General features: G+C 42.8%; 1 protein-coding gene across 1 annotated transcript in view; it reads left to right on the top strand.

The window, feature by feature from the left end:
* The window catches only part of CRACR2B (calcium release activated channel regulator 2B), a 78,250-nt gene that overhangs the window by 41,266 nt on the left and 18,484 nt on the right, over nucleotides 1-18,500 (top strand). The window contains 5 exon segments of the mRNA XM_054970187.1: nucleotides 1,350-1,421; nucleotides 3,308-3,362; nucleotides 6,299-6,301; nucleotides 8,244-8,326; nucleotides 9,167-9,452. Coding sequence (XP_054826162.1) covers nucleotides 1,350-1,421; nucleotides 3,308-3,362; nucleotides 6,299-6,301; nucleotides 8,244-8,326; nucleotides 9,167-9,452 — 499 coding nt within the window.

The following is an 18,500-nucleotide window of genomic DNA, read 5'->3' as shown; positions in this document are numbered from 1 at the left end:
TGATTAGGATGTGGTACTTACAATCCATCATCAAGAGCACAGAGAGTGCTATTTTAGTACTAGTTCTAGAGGAGTAACCATGTTGGTGTATTGTAATCAAAACAACAGAATTGTAGAGCCTGAAAGGCTAGCAAATGTATTGAGCTGTAAGCTTTTGAGAACCAGAACCTATTTCAGCAGATGCATGTGTTGCACTTGGGTGGTATGTGAATATTTATTTAAAAGATTTCTATCCCACCTGAAGGGCTTGAGGTAACTTGCAAAACTTTATCTACATGACATCAGATAGATTACAAATGTCACAAATGTAACACAATGTGAAAAATTCAACAGACAGTCCACAAATACATCTTACAGGCCACATGGTTCCATGTAGTCCTGCCCATTCTTTGAGATCTTCATTGGAGGCCTTGCTCCAAGTGTCCCCACTTGCTGAATGGTAGTTACCCAGGAAAGAGCCTTCTCAGAGGTTGCTCTGTGACTAATGAACATCCTTCCTCAGGAGGTTCACCTGATGCAATCTTTCGCTATCATTTTGATGCCAGGAGAAGGTATTTTTATTTCATTCAGGTTTGGTTTACGTTTTTGTGCTGGATTCTACCAGTGGTTGTCTACAGCTGCTATGATTGTGGTGTTGCCAATATGTTGCTGTGTTTTAGCAAAGGCTGCAGTTCTATTGAGGATTTTTTATGTCTTACTGTTTTGTTTTTATTTGTTTTTATTTCTTTTATTTGTTTCTTGAATTTTTTGAATTTATGTGGTTGCTAAAGTATTCAGTTAAGGTTTTCAAAATGTGATATTTACTGTATTTATATAACTGTTAGCCGCTGTGGACATTTGAATGGAGAGGTGGGGCAGAAATCATTTAAATAAAATAAAATCAGACTACTACCCATGTCATCAACACTGTACCCTGAATGCCCTCTGAAACAGTATTACCTTGTATATTTTTTCAAAACTTTTAATGATAATGCTGTCCTAACTTCTCTGGGCAGGCTGTTCCATAAGATAAGTGTGTGACAGCAAAAAAAAGCCTGGGAACTGGCTAAGGAATGTGTGAATAGGCTACAAAAGCTTATAGTGATAAAGAGTGCCCTCAAGTCATAGCTGACATTTGACAACTCCTGGTGGGGTTTTTATGGCAAGAGACTAACAGAGGTGGTTTGCCATTGCCTGCCTCTGCAACCCTGGTCTTTGTTGGAGGTCTCCCATCCAATTACAACCAAGGCTGACCCTGCTTAGCTTCTAAGATCTGATGAGATCAGGCTCACCTGGACTATAAGTACAAAAGCTTATGTAAGCTTGTAACACTTCATGCTTTTAAATCCCTTTTTCTTGCCTTAACCCAGGGATGTATTTCGGGTCTCTAAGAACATGCAGAAAGAGAAACAAAGCCTCCTGCGACAGCTGGAGCTGCTCAGGTAAGGAGACAATTATGCATGGCTGGCGCGCCCATTGAGCCCAGGTAGGCGGTGGCCTCAGGGCACGGGGCGCCGGAGGAGGTGCGGGGGGCGGGAGCGCGTGCCACGGAGCTGCAGCCTTCCAGCCCTCCTGCCCAGCGCTGCTGCCGCTGCCAGCACATGCCCCCAGCTGGGTGTAGCAGCTGCAGGCAGGCGTCTGCAGTGGCGCAGGGCAACCAAGCGGGAGAGCTCGGAGGCCACCTGTGCACCATCCCAGTCGCCCGCTGCAGCGATTGGGCTGGCGGCACGCGCACATCCATGATGTCATCATGCAGGCCAGTGCGTGCGTGTGCGCAGGGGCGCCCGGCCCACCGGCCAGCTGCAGGCACCGGAAACCCTGGTGCCCAGGGCCAGCGCCAGAGTTTCTGGCGCCCGCGGCCACGAGCGCACGCGCTGTGCGCGCACACACCTCTGACTGCGTGATGACATCACGTCATCACACAGCGCGAGATGGATGGGGCGGCACGTGGAAGCTTCTCCGTGCTCCACATGCCGCCCCAGCAGCTGCTCGCAGCTTCTGTGCCTGGCTGGGGCGCATGGGGGCGGAGGAGAGCACAGCAGAGCTGGCATGGCTGGCTGCAGCTACTGCAGCCAGCCCCATGCCGCTGCTGCTGCCACGCGCCCCAGCTGGGTGCGGAAGCCCCGAGCCGCTGCTGGGGCAGCGCACGGAGGCTGCTTCGTGCGCCGCCCAGCAGCAGCTCGTGGCTTCTGCGCCCGGCCGGGGCGTGTGGGAGCGGAGGAGCGTGCAAGCCAGCCCCATGCCGCTGCCGGAGCCACGTGCCCCAGCCAGGCGCAGAAGCCCCGAGCCGCTGCTGGGGCAGCGCATGGAGGCTGCGCCAGGCTGGGGCGTACGGTGGTGGTGGCAGCGACTTCTGCGCCCGGCTGGGGCTTGTGGGAGCGGAGGAGTGCGCAAGCCAGCCCCATGCCGCCGCTGCTGCCACACGCCCCAACCGGGCACAGAAGCCCCGAGCCGCTGCTGGGGCAGCGCATGGAGGCTGCGCCAGGCTGGGGCGTGCGGTGGTGGTGGCAGCGGCTTCTGCGTCCGGCCGGGGCGTGTGGGAGCGGAGGAGCGCGCAAGCCAGCCCCATGCCGCCACGCACCCCAGCTGGGCGCAGAAGCTGTGAGCCACGCTGGGGCAGCGCACAGAGGCTACGCCCGGCGGCAGTAGCAGCCCAGTCATGCCAGCTTCGCTGCGCGCGCCTCAGCCCCCGACACCCCCTCCAGCGCCCCTCCAGTTCTCTTGCGCCCGAGGCCACCGCCTACCTGGCCTCCATGGGTGCGCCGGCCCTGCTGGCGCCGCTGCTGCAATTATGAAATGCCTTCCCTCTCAAGGCTTATGCCAACCCATCTCCTGGAGACTGAATTGCACTTAAGGTGTTCCCCACTTTAATGGGTAATTGAATGTAGCGCTTCAAGCTTATGAGGGAGGGGCTCGAAGGGGAAATCCCCCTTTAGCCAATTTCTACATTATTCTGGCATGCTTGCTGCCAGAACCCAGGCCACTTAGTTGCCACTCACCGTGTATGGTAGTTGCTCCTGAGCAGTAGTGTCTGCATGAGTCAGTCAGACTGAGCAAAACCACCCGAGCAAAACCATCTGCTTGAATGGCTGAAGATGGCCTGGCTTACAGGCTTTCATGCAAACAACGGTCACAGGTGACTGAGACTGTTGGGTAAAATATAATAACAACAACAACAGATTAGTGCCCACTCAGAGCAGTGAACAAAGTCAACATTATTTTTATCCAAGTGGTTAGTTTGCTCCATCATAGGCTGGATTGTGAAGAAGGGACAAGTGTGTGTAAAATAATACCTGCAATTTTTTTGTTTCTCTTTCCTTCGGAGCAGGGATATGAACAAGAAGCTGCGAGATGAGAGAGATGCCTTTGAAACCAAGAAGCTGGTTAGTCTGAGACCGAAAATCTTAACCCCCAGCCACCTTCCCTTGGCCTGCTGCTGTTGTTGCTGCCATCACATGGGGTCATTACAGTTACATGGGGGACATTGACTGAGGCCTTGTGTTTTTAATAGTGTCTGCATATGGGCGAAATTTAAGGAAAGGAAAGCTGTATACTTAAACCTAGGTAATTGTAAAGGGCTAGTAGAAGGCATCCGATATGACATACAAGGAAAGGGTCTAACTCAGTGGGCGTGGAAAGAAATTTTGTACACTTCTGAGCATTGGGAGCTTGATGCAGAGGAACCAAAGGTGAAAAACTATCATCTAGATTACCTTGTGGTATTTACTTTCTATCACCATTCTGGAGGGTGGACTGGAATGTCTCTCGTCAAGTGCTGTGACTTGCCTCAGCCTGAAGTCATCGGTTCTGCCTGGTGGTTCTTCCATTGTGTCAGCTTGTGACTGCACTCTTCTAAGCTTATTGAGTGTTCTTCCTTAACTGAAAGAGAAGCCCAGACTGCAAACAGAATGTGTTTTGTCCTTTTCTCTCCCTTCCCTGGACTACTCCTGCAATCAGGCCATATGTCCTTTAATGAGCCTGTAATGGGAGATAATGTTCACAAAACATTGCTCCAGTAATTCCAGTAAAAACTAGCAAGTCATAGCCAAAACATGAAGTTCACCTCAAAGAAGACATCTCTTGTTCTACTGTGAAATATTCCTCTTGCTACTGATTTGTCTACTTATGAAAGAAGATCAGGAAAGAAATAAAGACGGGGGCTGGGGAGTCTGTTGATAAATAATTGTCTTTTTATGATGTGCGCACACAGATCAGGAATTGTTATGAAACTTGACTGAGGATTTATTGAAGCTGCTAAGTATGTTGGTGTAAAAGAAAAGTAGAAGGATGTGCCCAGTTTAACATCTTGGCTTTCTTGTGTTGTGTGTGAGCTCATTTGCATTTCTGAATATATTGTTACTGTATACTATCTTTATCCTTTCTTGTCATGTTCTTGCATTGTCAGATAAGTTGAAGATAGGAAAACTGTATATGTGATCTCCATATTCCACCTATTTCATGCAAACTTAATTGCATTTGCAATGTCATCATACAATTGCAGTCATCTTGGGCTTTAGTCAAATCATCATTCAAAGCTGTTACCTCACTCTTGTGACCTAATTACCAGGGTATGTAAGGACATGAGATTAATCACATAACCAGGAGCCCCAATCACATCACCCAAATATAAATACATATGGAAAATTATATCAAATTCTGTTCTCTCTAGAAAGAGTTAGACTGGGTCAGAGATAGTACGTTAAAAATGCCAGTTCTTGAATATAACTGGCAGCACTCTTTACTCCATCTCTCTGTGAATGAGCCAAAACTGTGTTTTGTGTGCCCGCAACATACGAGGAAAGGGCGTCCATGGCAAAGGACAGGATCTTCTAATTATGTGGAACAATGTCCCCCTGATCTGAGGTTCATAGCCTTTCAAGACAGGGTGCAAAACTCATATGGCTGTTGTGTTGGCATTGTGGCCTGGTTTTTATCATGCTGCTGCTGTCTCTTTTTCCCTTTATTTTGTTTTCTTGTAGGAAGCCACCTAAGAGAAGTAGAATACAGATGTGTTTAAAATTGTACATGAAAGCAGACCCTATATTCATGTGGTACTTAACATTTCCTTTAGAGGTCCCAACTCTGATAATGTTTATTGGCTTTTATAGCTGTGTTATCTTTAGGAGGTACAGGCTTATTTGTAGTAGAGTCACTTAGGTTCTCTGCTATACCATGTTGAAGTTATTTTAAGAAATTTAGAAGTTGTAGCTATGTAGTATGTAATGGTAAAATAATGAGTTGTGGGCATCTTAAGTTGATACTCACCAGATAACAAAGGAAAGAGCAGCAAGTTAAAGGAAAGAAATCAGCATCTAGTATGCCTCAACCCATTTGCATGTGGGGATAAGTAACAACAACATCTTTTATGTAAAATTCCCAGGGATGGTGATTTGTTTTGTTTTTTTGAGGCGAAGGTATAGTTTGCACTGCATTGATCCTCAGAGGATGACCTAAAGTTGCCAATCCATGTAGTAAAAACAATTATAGAACTAGGTTTTTAATGATCTGATTTCAGCATGAAATGCTGCTGTGGACAGAAGATATTGAAATGTTCATAGCTGCTTGGGGAAAAGATAGAAGGCCCTTTCTGAGGTATAGTGTCAGGGAATCCCTTTGCGGAAGTTTACTGGTAAACAAAGTCTTGGTGCTCCGAATGAAGCGGGGAACCAAGCCTGAGAATTTCCTGCAGAACTTTTATATATAGAAAATTTTAAAAGTTTTTAAAGAGAAGTTTTTAGTTATCTACTTGCTTTGATTTTATTTTAATGATTTTGATTTTATTTGGATGAGAAAAAGGCTGGGAAGGGACAGTATCAGTAATGTAAGATAACATAGGACTTTAGCCAACTAGGTAAAATTCCTCACCTGGTTAAAACAAAGTAGTCTTTAGAGACCATTTCATTTATCTGATGGAAGTGGGCCTTTGCAGAAGGCAGTGCCGTGCACTCCTTGTATTAATTCATGGCATCTCACTCTAGCTGTCGATTTGGCAAATGGATCTTGTGCATTCAGAGTGTTTGCTAGCTAGTGCATTTGGACAGATTTCTTAGAAAGTAGATAGCATTCCCATTAAGTACAGCTTCTGAAAATGTGAGAAAACGGCACTTTCTGCTACCTTTGAATGACCCATACAACTAGCACTTTTAAACTTGGGAAGGGGGCTTTGAAAACAGTTAGTGGGGCAGGAGGGGTAACTGGGTCGGGGGGTGGGTGGATAGAGAGCTCATCTAGATAGGAACTATTGACCATTTCACATTGCAGTGTTTTCCCCTCTACTGCTGCTTCTAGTCTCAAGTGGAATATGTGCTTCAGAAAAGAGACAGTAGGTTTTGTTGTAGGCCCCTCTCTGAAAAGCAAACATTAATGAACAGAGGTTACATTGGGGCTGAATAGACTGGCCTCCTGTCAGCTGACTTTTGAAGGGCTGGATGCAGGGAAGAGACTAACTAGTTTAAAGTCAGGGGATTTATTTTAATTGAATTTTTGAAAGTGGTTGGTAATTTTGGTAATAAGTTTCTGCCATTCTGCTGGCAAAAATATCGGAAAATTGATGTAATACTAAAAGACAGACTGTGTTTTGCATGTAGGTGTATTGTATAGGTTAATTGTACCAATTGTGGCTCTGGCAGAAGAACTACAATGGAGGAAGTTGTGTTCTGATTTTTCATGTGGGAAAAAATATCCCGTAGCCTGCTGCTATTGCCTGTTCATGCCATCCTCTTTTACCAAGTACTGTGAATATGGAGGAGCTTTTCCATTACACAAGTGCACAATATAATGTGCATATATATTTGGCAGCAACAGAAGTTATTTGCCATGAGCCTGTTTAAGCAAAAGTACAATGTTTTCAGACAGCTTCTTCTTCCAGCAGCAGTAACTAACACTTAAGTGGAAAGGAAAGGGTTTGTTGATTCAGTAATATGCTTGTGATTTGCAAAAGCTTCTCTCTGGAAGCCTCTCAGTGACATATATTATTTATCTTTCACTTTTTATGAAGATTGCTATTTTTTTACTACAATTTGCACGATCTGTTACTGCATATTTATCAAAGGCAGTGCTAATAGTAGGAAGCTCTTTCAAACTTACTTTTGGAGCATCTGCAAGCTGCTGCACTTCCAAAAATTGCTCTGGCTGGAAAATATCTCAGTATTGACTGCAGTGAACATTTCAGAATCACAGCAGACACTTGCCCAGGTAAATATTTGAGGCAGTCCAGCAAAGCCAATCTGCACAGGGAAGCAGGCTTCCCACATGTGGATGCAGACAGCTTGGCCTGCCCATTCAGAGCATCACACACTCTTTGGGCTTCATTGAACTGGCCTGATGTGTCTTTTGAAGCATCCCTTTCTGGGGCTGTCCTAGCAGTGATGGAGATTGGAACCTGCCTGTGATTAAATGTCATGTCCCATCAACTTTGCTTAGTTAGTTTAATGCTGGATTTTCACAGGGTATACTTGAGTAGGTTTCGGAAACGTATGCATGTTTACTATGATGAGATACATACCCTAGCCTAGTTAATAAATTGACATATTTGGCTAAGGTAGCCAAGAGTCATACTTTGGATCCAAAAGTCTTGGATTCAGTCTTCGGCAGACACATTACATCTGTGAGATCTGTTACATGTATCTGGTGTGTATTTGTTAATGCTATGACCTTAGAAGATGTCAGAATTCATGCTATCACTGAAAAGTGAACATGTGGCGTAGAAGCTCTTTGTCTTCTTCCATGATAAAATGTCATGTGATCTACTGTTATCATGATCAAATCCTTCATGTTTTGTGTGTGTTAGTATTACAGAGCAATGTTATTTCTTTACCATCTGTTTAAATGCCAAAATTACAATAAAAGCTGGACCAGAGAAATGGCTAGGAAATGGTTACCTGTCATATTTCATTGCATAAAATGTATTTATTTTATATGGGTGTGATTTATCAGGTCATTGGGAGGATCAAGCATGTGCTTAAGATTAGGTGTATAAACTTGGAGTGCACACATAGTCAATTTTATTGTAAGCTTGAATCCCTTTGGTGAAAGCATGTCATATAACACATATGTGCGTGCACACACGTGCACACAATGGGGCACTGAAATCATTTCCTTTCTTAGTTCCAGAATCTTTAAAGACATTGTCTACTAGCAGCTACATGGAAGTTGCTGTGTTGGTTCACGCTCAAAAGCAGAGCTTAGCTATTGATAATGTGTTGACCTGTTCTTTATTTATTTATTTAGAGGATGAATCTTAACTTGCTGTCTCTAATTTTCAGGCACTTCTGAACAAAAGACCCCTATTGAAGAAGGGGTCAGTGATAGGCAGTTACCTAGTGGAGGAAGAGAAACCAGTTAAACGGTTAGAATGGAGTCTGTTGTGTTGTGCTCCTCTGCATGTTGTCAGTTAACTTGTGGGTCAAACTGTCTTCTCCATTTCTCCTTCTCAAATGGACTAGTATTGAACATTGCAGTAGGCTGGGATAATGTGTATTCTTTACTGGATTTTTCACTGATGAACAGGCAACTGTGGTAGATGGGGCATTACTTATCAAATAATTTTATGTGTGAGAGAGATCATCACAAAGAATTTTGACACACATGTTCAGTATAATTTCCACAGTATCGTGTATTCTGCTAGGAGGGAAGGGCATGCTTTCAGAAATTATGCAATGACACTTGAAGCCAGTTCACACAATACATTTTTGACTCATGCAAGCAGACCTGGCTCTACTTAGGAATACCAGTATGGGCAAAAAGTAATATGTGATCTGAATGATTTGGGATTCTAGCTAGAACTAATCTAGATGATCAAAAGTTTGGCCAAAAATTGTGGGAGTTTCTGCTGGTCTTACCCAACATTACTGGTCTTACCCAGACTTGCCCAGATCATATACTAAGTTTGTTCGTACCTCATCTGGGACGCTAATCATCTCTGCTATTGTCAACAGTGCTAGTAGGAAGATGGGGGTGGAAGTTGCTGTAGCAGAAACTAGCTTACAAACTAGTTAACAGTGGTAAGTTGAAGGAGCTCACTGCATGCTGCATTCTCTTCCCTTCTCACATGAAAAATTGTTGGTTTCCTTCCTCCATCTCAATGTTCACATTACATGGAAGTTTGATTGAGACTTCTATATCATTCTTGTTGCTTGTATTGATCTTTTTGGTCATTTCTTCCCACTAATGGCAGGCCTGGCCACAGGCAGCCTGTCTCTGGAGGTATTCCTCTTCTTCTACCAGAAGATGCAACTTTGGAAGAGCCTAACAAGAAGAACCTTAAATTCCTCTTGGTCAACATGACCCATTTGAAGAAAGGAAGAGGAAGTAATCCATGCATGGTGGAACATGCAGCCTCTAGGAAAGCAACTGCAGGATATTGTTGGACACCAAATTCTCTGAAGGACAATATACACTGGAAAGAAATGACGCACAATCCTATGGATACTTGTTTATATCCAAGAGGACAGCTCCTTAACAATGAAACTAGGGTAAGTCTAGCAGTTGGAGAGTATATCCTACCCTCATGTACTGACTTTTATTATTAAAACTTAGATCATTTGTGACTTGTGAGCTTCTTGTATTTAAGATATAAAGCTATTTGAAAATTGATAGCAATTATTGTATTGTATCTGAGCCCAGGGTGTAGATGAAAAAACCCACACAGTGGAGCTAGGTACAGACTGGAGAGGTCTTTCTGCAAACCAGAGAGAAAGTCCAGGCTCTCCGAAAGCTCTAAATTAAAAGGGATAAAACAAAAATCTGTTAAAATGTCAAGTTCTCCATCAGTGGAGGAAGATCCTTGTATGAGTTGTACCTCTTCCTTGCTCTGTGGGCAGGGCATATAAAGATGTTTTGCAAAGGCTTCTACTAACCTGAGGAGGTGTTTGACTTCACCCCCAGTCTGTACCCTGCCCACGCTATGAATGGATGAACTCCCACAGTTCTCTTGCCTCATTTAGAGGAAAACAGGAGAAAATAGAAAAACACCTGAAGAATCAGCAGAAGCTCCCTCCATCTCTTGTTCCCTAGCAGCAGGGTTGAAGAAGAAGACACTGTCTTGGGCAGAACCTCCCAGGTTAGCAATTGCTGCCAAGCTGTCGCAAAAGGACAGTGTGATGGCTTCACCATCTGAGGCCTTGGGACAAGCATCAGTGGTGGAAACCAGTATCTCTTCTTCAGTTGTTGCTGTTCCCTCCCCTGCCAAAGCATCTGCAAGGTTGGGGGGCAGGCGGCAGGTCCTCTCCCACTCCTGTGGTGTACGGTCCTGTTGTGAGAGCCACCCAAAGCTTATCTCAGCCAGAACCTTCATTCTGTCAACTATGCAAGGCCAGGAGGATTTGGCAAGTACTGAAAGGGTGAACCCCTCATTGGCTACTGGAAGGGATCCTCAAGACTGTGGAAGGGGCAATGGGAGGTCATTTGCCTTTGGAGGGGGCTTTTCCTTTCACTTCCTTTTTTATTTTATTTTTTTAATAAATTTTTATTGGGTGAGTTAATACATAAGTCATTTCATGCATAATCTATTATCCCCCGTATCCTAGTTTCCCCCACCCACTCCTCCCCCTTTTTCTTTGTAGGCTTCCAACAGTTTTCCAACCTCTTATCTACTATATATTGTTATATTATTTAAAATAAAATGTTATTTCTTAATACCATTCTCTTATCTTAAACTCACAAACATATATTCCCTCGGTAAAGATCACTTTACCCCCCCCCCTTTAAAAATTCTCCAATATACATAATTTCCCTTTGACATCCCACTTCTTTTCCACATACAATTTAAATTTCCCCCAGTTAATAAAGAATTCTTCAGACTCTTGTTCTCTCATTTTCTTTGTCAGCTTGTCCATCTCAGCCATATACAACAATTTTTGGATCCAATTTTCTATTGTCGGTATTTCTTGAGTCTTCCATAATTGTGCATATACCATCCTTGCCGCCATCATCATATACAACATTAGCGTTCTTATCTTGGATCGCAAACTCTTCTAAACTTATGCTTAGCAACAACAACTCTGGGTTTTTGTTCACTTTTTTCTGCAATATTTATGACATAACCTCAACAATATCCCCCCAGAATTGTTTAGCCAGTTCACAAGTCCACCACATATGATAAAATGAACCTTCTTGTTTTTTACATTTCCAACATTTGTCTGACATTTGACAATTCCCATAAGCTAATTTCTTAGGTGTTAAATACCATCTATATATCATTTTATATACATTCTCCTTTATATTAGTACATGTTGATATTTTTAATGTATTTTTCCACAAGTACTCCCATGCATCCATTGTGATGTCTCTATTACAATTTATAGCCCACTTTACCATTTGCACTTTAACTGTTTCATCCTCAGTAAACCACTTTAACAAAATTTTATACATTTAGTTCCTCATTTGCTTTAATTATAACTGCTTTTTGCTCCAATTTCAAGATTTCTTTATAAGTCAACCACTCCTCGCCATTATATTCCGTTTTCGGGTTAACAACTTCAGCCAGTACAATCCACAGTGGGGTTTCTTCATTTAAGTATCTCTTATATTTTTGCCAAACAATGAATAAATTCCATCTCACATAGTGATGTAAAAACATAGCATCTGCCTTGACTTTGTCATACCATAAATACGCATGCCATCCAAATATTTTTTTATAACCTTCCAACGCCAGTAGTTTATGATTCTTTAATGTCATCCACTCCTTCAACCAAACTAAACAAATTGCTTCATGATATAGTCTCAAGTTAGGCAATTGTAATCCACCTCTTTCCTTGGCATCGTACAAGATCTCCATTTTCACTCTTGGTTTCTTGCCTGCCCACACAAAATTTAATATCTTCCTCTGCCATTTTTCAAATTGCTTTTTATCTTTTACTATTGGTATTGTTTGCAGCAAAAACATCATCCTTGGCAGCACATTCATTTTAATCACCGCAATTCGACCTAACCATGACAAGTTTAATTTGTTCCATTTAATCATATCACGATCTATCTGCTGCCACAACTTGTCATAGTTATTCTTAAACAAATCAATATTCTTCGCCGTGAGCTCAGTCCTCAAATACTTTACTTTGTGTACTACCTCACAATTTGTAATTTCCATTAATTCTTGTCGTTTTTGCTTAGTCATATTTTTACATAGCAACTTAGATTTGTTTCTATTAATGTAGAACCCAGCAAGATCTCCAAATTCTTTTATCTTATTTAGCAACTTTGGCATATTTTGAATTGGATCTTCAATTATGACCATCACATCATCAGCAAATGCTCTTACTTTATATGAGAAACCTTTAATTTTCATGCCTCTTATATTGTCATCATCCCGTATTTGCCTTAATAGAATTTCTAATACCATTACAAACAACAATGGTGATAGTGGACATCCTTGTCTCGTGCCTTTTCTTATCTCCAATTTTTTTGTTAATCCATTATTTACCACAATTGCTGCACATTGATCTTTATATATTGCTTTCACTGCATAAATAAATTCCTTGCCCATCTGCATTTTTTCCATAATTGCAAACATAAAAGTCCCAGTTCAAATTATCAAATGCCTTCTCTGCGTCCACAAAAAAAAACCAGCCTCCTTCTTTGGATGTTTTTCATAATACTCTACTGCATTAATTACCACTCTCAAATTGTCTTTAATTTGGTTGTTGGGGGTTTTCCGGGCTGTCTTGCCGTGGTCTTGGCATTGTAGTTCCTGACGTTTCGCCAGCAGCTGTGGCTGGCATCTTCAGAGGTGTAGCAACAAAAGACAGAGATCTCTCAGTGTCACAGTGTGGAAAAGATGTAGGTCATTTGTATCTACTCAGGAGGGGTGGGGTTGAGCTGAGTCATTCTGTAAGAGTTTCCCAGGGTGTGGAATGCTAATGGCGGGAGGCTTCACTGTATCCTGAGGCGGTTCTTTTGCATATGGATTGGTGCTTGATGTGCTAATCTTCTCTGCAGGGCTATTGTCGGGTGTGGAGTGTTTTGTTGGCCTGGTGTTTTTCAGAACTGGAGCCCATGCAGTTTCAGAACTGGAGCCCATGCTTTAAGAATGAACAGAGCATGGGCTCCAGTTCTGAAAAACACCAGGCCAACAAAACACTCCACACCCGACAATAGCCCTGCAGAGAAGATTAGCACATCAAGCACCAATCCATATGCAAAAGAACCGCCTCAGGATACAGTGAAGCCTCCCGCCATGAGCATTCCACACCCTGGGAAACTCTTACAGAATGACTCAGCTCAACCCCACCCCTCCTGAGTAGATACAAATGACCTACATCTTTTCCACACTGTGACACTGAGAGATCTCTGTCTTTTGGTGCTACACCTCTGAAGATGCCAGCCACAGCTGCTGGCGAAACGTCAGGAACTACAATGCCAAGACCACGGCAAGACAGCCCGGAAAACCCCCAACAACCATCGTTCTCCGGCCGTGAAAGCCTTCGACAATGTCTTTAATTTGTCTATCTGGCAAGAAGCCTGCTTGTTCATCTGCAACAAATTCTATCAACCAGTCTTTTAATCTCTCTGCTAAAATCTTAGCAAAAATTTTATAATCATTATTTATCAAAGATATTGGTCGATAGTTTTTCACATTAGCTAAGTCTTGCTCCTCCTTTGGTATCAGTGTTATATTCGCTTCATTCCACGTTTCTGGCAGTTCTTTTCCTTCCAATACTCCATTCATTACCTTTTGCAAAAATGGTGCAATGTCTTCGGCCATTATCTTGTAAAATTTCACTGATATTCCGGCAGGCCCTGGTGCTTTCCCCAGTTTTGTTGCTTGTATTGCTTTGGTAATTTCCACATCTGAAATTTTAGCATTTAGTCTTTCCTTCAATTTATTAGGTACACCTGGTAAATTTATCTTTTGCAGATATTGATCAATCTGGTTAATGTCTATAGGGTTCTTCTGGTATAAATTAGCATAAAATTTATAAAATGCCCTACTTATTGCTTGTTGATCAATTAGTTCCTTACCATCGTCCACAATTCTACTTACTGATTTTCTCTCTTTTTTTTCAATTGCCACGCTAAATATTTTCCAGGTTTGTTGGCTCCTTCAAAAGTCTTTTGTCTTAATCTTTTCAATTCCTATCCCAACTCTTTGTTTTCCATTGCTTTTATTTGTTCTTGTAAAATTTTTATCTCCTGTTGCTGTTTCTTTTTCTCTGGTCTTTTCCTTAATTGTTGTTCTTTTTTATTTATCTTTTCTTGTATCTCCTTTAATTTCAATTCTTTATTTTTCTTATCTCTAATATTTAAGTCAAACAATACTCCCCTGATAACTGCTTTGTATGCATCCCGTACCTTCTGGATTGGCGCACCTTGGTCCACATTAAACTGAATAAAATATTTGGTCTCTTTTTGAAGAACATCCAGATTAATTCTGTTTTGAAGAAGGTCTTCATTCAGTCTCTATCTTAATTTCTTGGGTCTCATTCCAAACCTCCATAAAATAGGATTATGGTCTGAGCTTATTCTTGGCATTATTTCCACATCTTTTGTCTGTATAGCTAATTCTTTAGACACCCAGATCATATCTATTCTTGATAGAGATTGGTGACTTGCTGAATAGTAGGTATATTGCTTCACTTTTACGTTGTATTTCCTCCAAATATCTTCCAAGTTTTCCTGTTTTTCCAATTGAAAAAAGGATTTAGGCAATCTTCCCATTTTATTTTTAGTAGCCTTTGTTTTTTTATCCCATTGTAAATCCACAACACCATTAAAATCTCCAGCTAGTATCACCTGGTCATAAGTCATTTGGTCTAATTGTGCCACTATTTCGTTAAAAAATTGTTCTTTTGATCCATTCGGTGCATAAATCCCCACAATTAAAGTTTTTTTGGAGTTCCAAATAAATTCTACAGCCAAATATCTGCCATCAGAGTCACTAATAACCTCTTTTGGCTGTAAGTCTTCTTTTATGTAAATTACAACTCCCCTCTTCTTTTGCTTTGCTAATGCCACAAATTCCTTCCCCAATTTCTTGTTTTTTAAATATTTAGCATCCTGATTTTTTATATGGGTCTCTTGCAAACAAATTATATTACAATGTTGTTTTGCCAGCCAATGAAATAAAGCCTTCCGTTTTGAAGGTGAATTAAGTCCATTTACATTCCACGATATTAATTTACATTCCATATTCAAGATCTGGCTGGTTTTGGTAAGTCTTTTTCATTTTCTGCCATAAAAATCTCCAAATCATGCCGTGATTTGATGACTCTTCTAAAGGTTGGAAATTCAAAGCTCAGACCTTCCGGTATTTCCCATCTATACCTTATATTCAGGGTTTTTAGAATCTGAGTTAGATCCCTATATTTCTTCCTCTCCAACAAAATCCTCTTTGGTAATTCTTTCATGATTCTCACTCGCTTCCCCTCCATCGCTAGTGGGCTTTGAAACTGCTTGCTGATAATTTCTTCTTTCATTCTTTTTGTGTTTAACTGGACAATAATGTCCCTTGGCAGATCCTTTTGCAGTGCATAGCTTGAGTTAATTCTGTAGGCTATGTCTAGGTTAGCTGCAATTTCCTCTGGTTGTCTGTTTAAAAATTCTGCTAGTATATCAGTAATTTGCTCCTGGGTTGATTTCGTCTTTGTTTCAGGAACGCCCCTAAATCTCAGTTGTTTTTCCATACCTTTACATTCCACAATAGCCATCCTGTCATTTAACACTGAGGTCTCCACTTTAAGGCTTGTAGCTAAACTTTCTGTTTTTTTCTCTACCTCCTGAACTTTCTGTTGGGTAACTTGGAGCTCCTTTTTAATCTCATCAATATTTTTTGCCAACTCTGCCACTTCAGACTTTATTGCTTCTTTAATGTCACTTAGCAAAGTCTGTTGTGCTTCTTGTAAAGTCTGTTGTGATTTTTGTATGGACTCATTAAGCTCCTTGTTGCCCTCTGTTACTCTTTTGTCCAAATTTTCAATTGCCGTCTGCCAATTTTCGACATCATTGGGCTTGATTTACTACCTGCCCATGAGTCTGATCTCTTTCTAAGCTCCGTTTTTTCCGTTTATTAATTTTGTTTTGTAGATGTCTTTTATAGTTCAATACAGTTCCAAGCTTTTTCTGCTGCGCCAATCAAAATGTCGGCCGTTTTTTTCTCAATGGTATACTCTATGGTGAAGCTTTAACCTTTCCCTTGTTCAAAATGGTGTCCTTCAGTTCTTTTACGCCTTAACGATTTTTAAAGTCTCAAAAAAAATTTCCGGATGGCTTTCATAAAACTTCTAGTTTGTCTAGCTCTATTTTTCCACGTTTAAACTTTAGTCCTTAAGCCAAATTCGCGTCTGTAGGGGGAGATAGTAATCTTTACCTCTTAATTTCTTCTCCGGGTTGTAATCACTGTTTCTTTTGCCAATCCTGTTCAAATTTGTTCCTGAGGCTTGGGTACGACGATCTTATGCCAATTAGTTGACTCCAAAGCTGCTGCAGAGTTAGAAGCCGCCCTTCTTCGAGGGGACCTCAAGACGGGGAGAGTCCTTGATTCAGAACCCCCCCTCTGCCAAGATCACTCACTCTCGGGGTCACAAAGCATTCCTGCCCGCTCTCTGCCTGCAAGCAGGGGGCTGCAGGTGGTCGAGGCACCTTGCCAGCCAGAAAAACAGCAACTCGGATGGTCCAGCTCCTTGGACCACTTCAGCTCACCATAACACCAAACCGGAAGTCCCCCTCCTTTCACTTCCCTATCATCATCAACAGGGCTTCACTTGCATTTGTAAGAAGGTGGTGAAGGACATCAAACAGGACCTGAAGGAAAATGTGTGGAAAAAGAGACTCTACAGACAGAAGGACGAGGATTTCTTCTGCTCCTCCCCCACTCTCCCTTCTTTGTTCCCCCTCCCTACTAAAATAAGGTGAAAAGAGTGAGCCAGCAGATGCCTGTGATGTTCCTCTGAAGAGCCTGGCTTTTATTCGGCAGATCCCAGAACTACCGTCAGGGCCAGCCATCACATCTCTTCTAGGCTCAGCAGAACGTGAGGCTGGAGCTCACCACCTTCTGTCTCTATGGCTACACTGTCTGCCCCCCTCTGGCCATTTGGAGCCACTGCTTCAGACTCCATAGCTGGAGGGGGTGTGGTCGAGGAAAGAAACAACCTCTTCTGTCTCAGCCTCTACCAGGATGTTTGAATGGGAGGATTTTCCACACACTCTGGAGGAAATAGGGGTGCCAGAATCCCGGTGGGGACGGGGGATCCCCTGCCCTCACCCCCCACACCCTGCCCCCACTTACATGGCCAGCGGGAGGGGCATGCCCTCCGTGTGTGCTCCCCTGTGGGGCTGCGTGCTCCCGTGGATCAGGCCTGTTTTGGGATGCTGCGGTGCGCAGGAATGCTCCCGTGCTCCACAGCAGCTCAAAATGGGCCCAATCTGGGCCAAAACGGGGCCATTTTGAGGCACTGCGGTGTGCAGGAGCGCTCCTGCGCACCACAGCATCCCCAAACAGGCCTGATCCATGAGAGTATTTTGTTAGCCTATACCCTACAATAGCCCTGCAGAGAAGATTAGCATATCAAGCACCAATCCATATGCAAAAGAACCTCCTCGGGATACAGTGAAGCCCCTCCCTCCATTAGCATTCCACACCCTGGGAAACTCTTACAAGATGACTCAGCCCAACCCCACCATCCTGAGTAGATATAAATTACCTGCCAACATCTTTTCCACACTGTGACACTGAGAGATCTCTGTCTTTTGGTGCTACACCTCTGAAGATGCCAGTCACAGCTGCTGGCAAAACAGCAGGAACTACAATGCAAAGACCAGGGCTATACTGCCCAGAAAATCCACAACCACCACCACAGGGTTCCTCAAAGCACCTCTAACAGGGGTTATGCAAAGGGTTTTTTTTTGCCAACCAGGGCTCCTCTGGGTGAAGGGAGAGGCTTAACCTCAGCTGCGAAAAGAATGTACACCTTTCTCACCTCCAGTACCAAAATTTTGAAGGCATCTCTAGTGGATATCCCCATTGCCAGTCTTGTTTCAGGGGCAATTCTTCCCAAGAATTGGGAGAACACCCTCTGACACTTTAGTGTCAGAAAGAATGAGCTCTCCCTTGGTCCTTGCCATCAGAACAAGTGAAGCCCCTTCTGTCTTCTCTAGACCCTCCATCCTTTGGGCAGAGGAACTCTTATGGGATCCATCCTCAGTTTAGTCAGACTCAAACAAAACTTACTTAAAATCAAGAGAACATCTGAATTCTCTGCTGATGCCAGTCTAGATGCTATGCAATTCTCTGCTTGCTCCTTTGCCTCCAACATTGTTATTAGCTGTAACCTACGACTGAAACATGGAAAGGTGAGTCTGTCTATTGTCCCTTACTAGGGAAAGAAACTCTTTGGAGTAGACATGGGCACGAACCAAAAAAATTTAACGAATCAGCAGTTTGTGGTTTGTGGGCACCAGAACGGCCCCCGTTGCACTTAGAGAGCCCATATTCACAGGGAGTGTGTAGCAGACGCTCCTCCAGCCAGCAGACAAGTTTGGTCAAGATTGCAATAGGGATCTTGGAGTTATACCCTCTCCAATCCGAGGCC

Source organism: Eublepharis macularius, chromosome 2 (assembly GCF_028583425.1).
Source record: "Eublepharis macularius isolate TG4126 chromosome 2, MPM_Emac_v1.0, whole genome shotgun sequence".
In the NCBI taxonomy this organism is placed as follows: domain Eukaryota; kingdom Metazoa; phylum Chordata; class Lepidosauria; order Squamata; family Eublepharidae; genus Eublepharis; species Eublepharis macularius.
The sequence above is the reverse complement of the archived record's forward strand: the minus strand, read 5'-3'. Positions and strand labels throughout refer to the sequence as shown.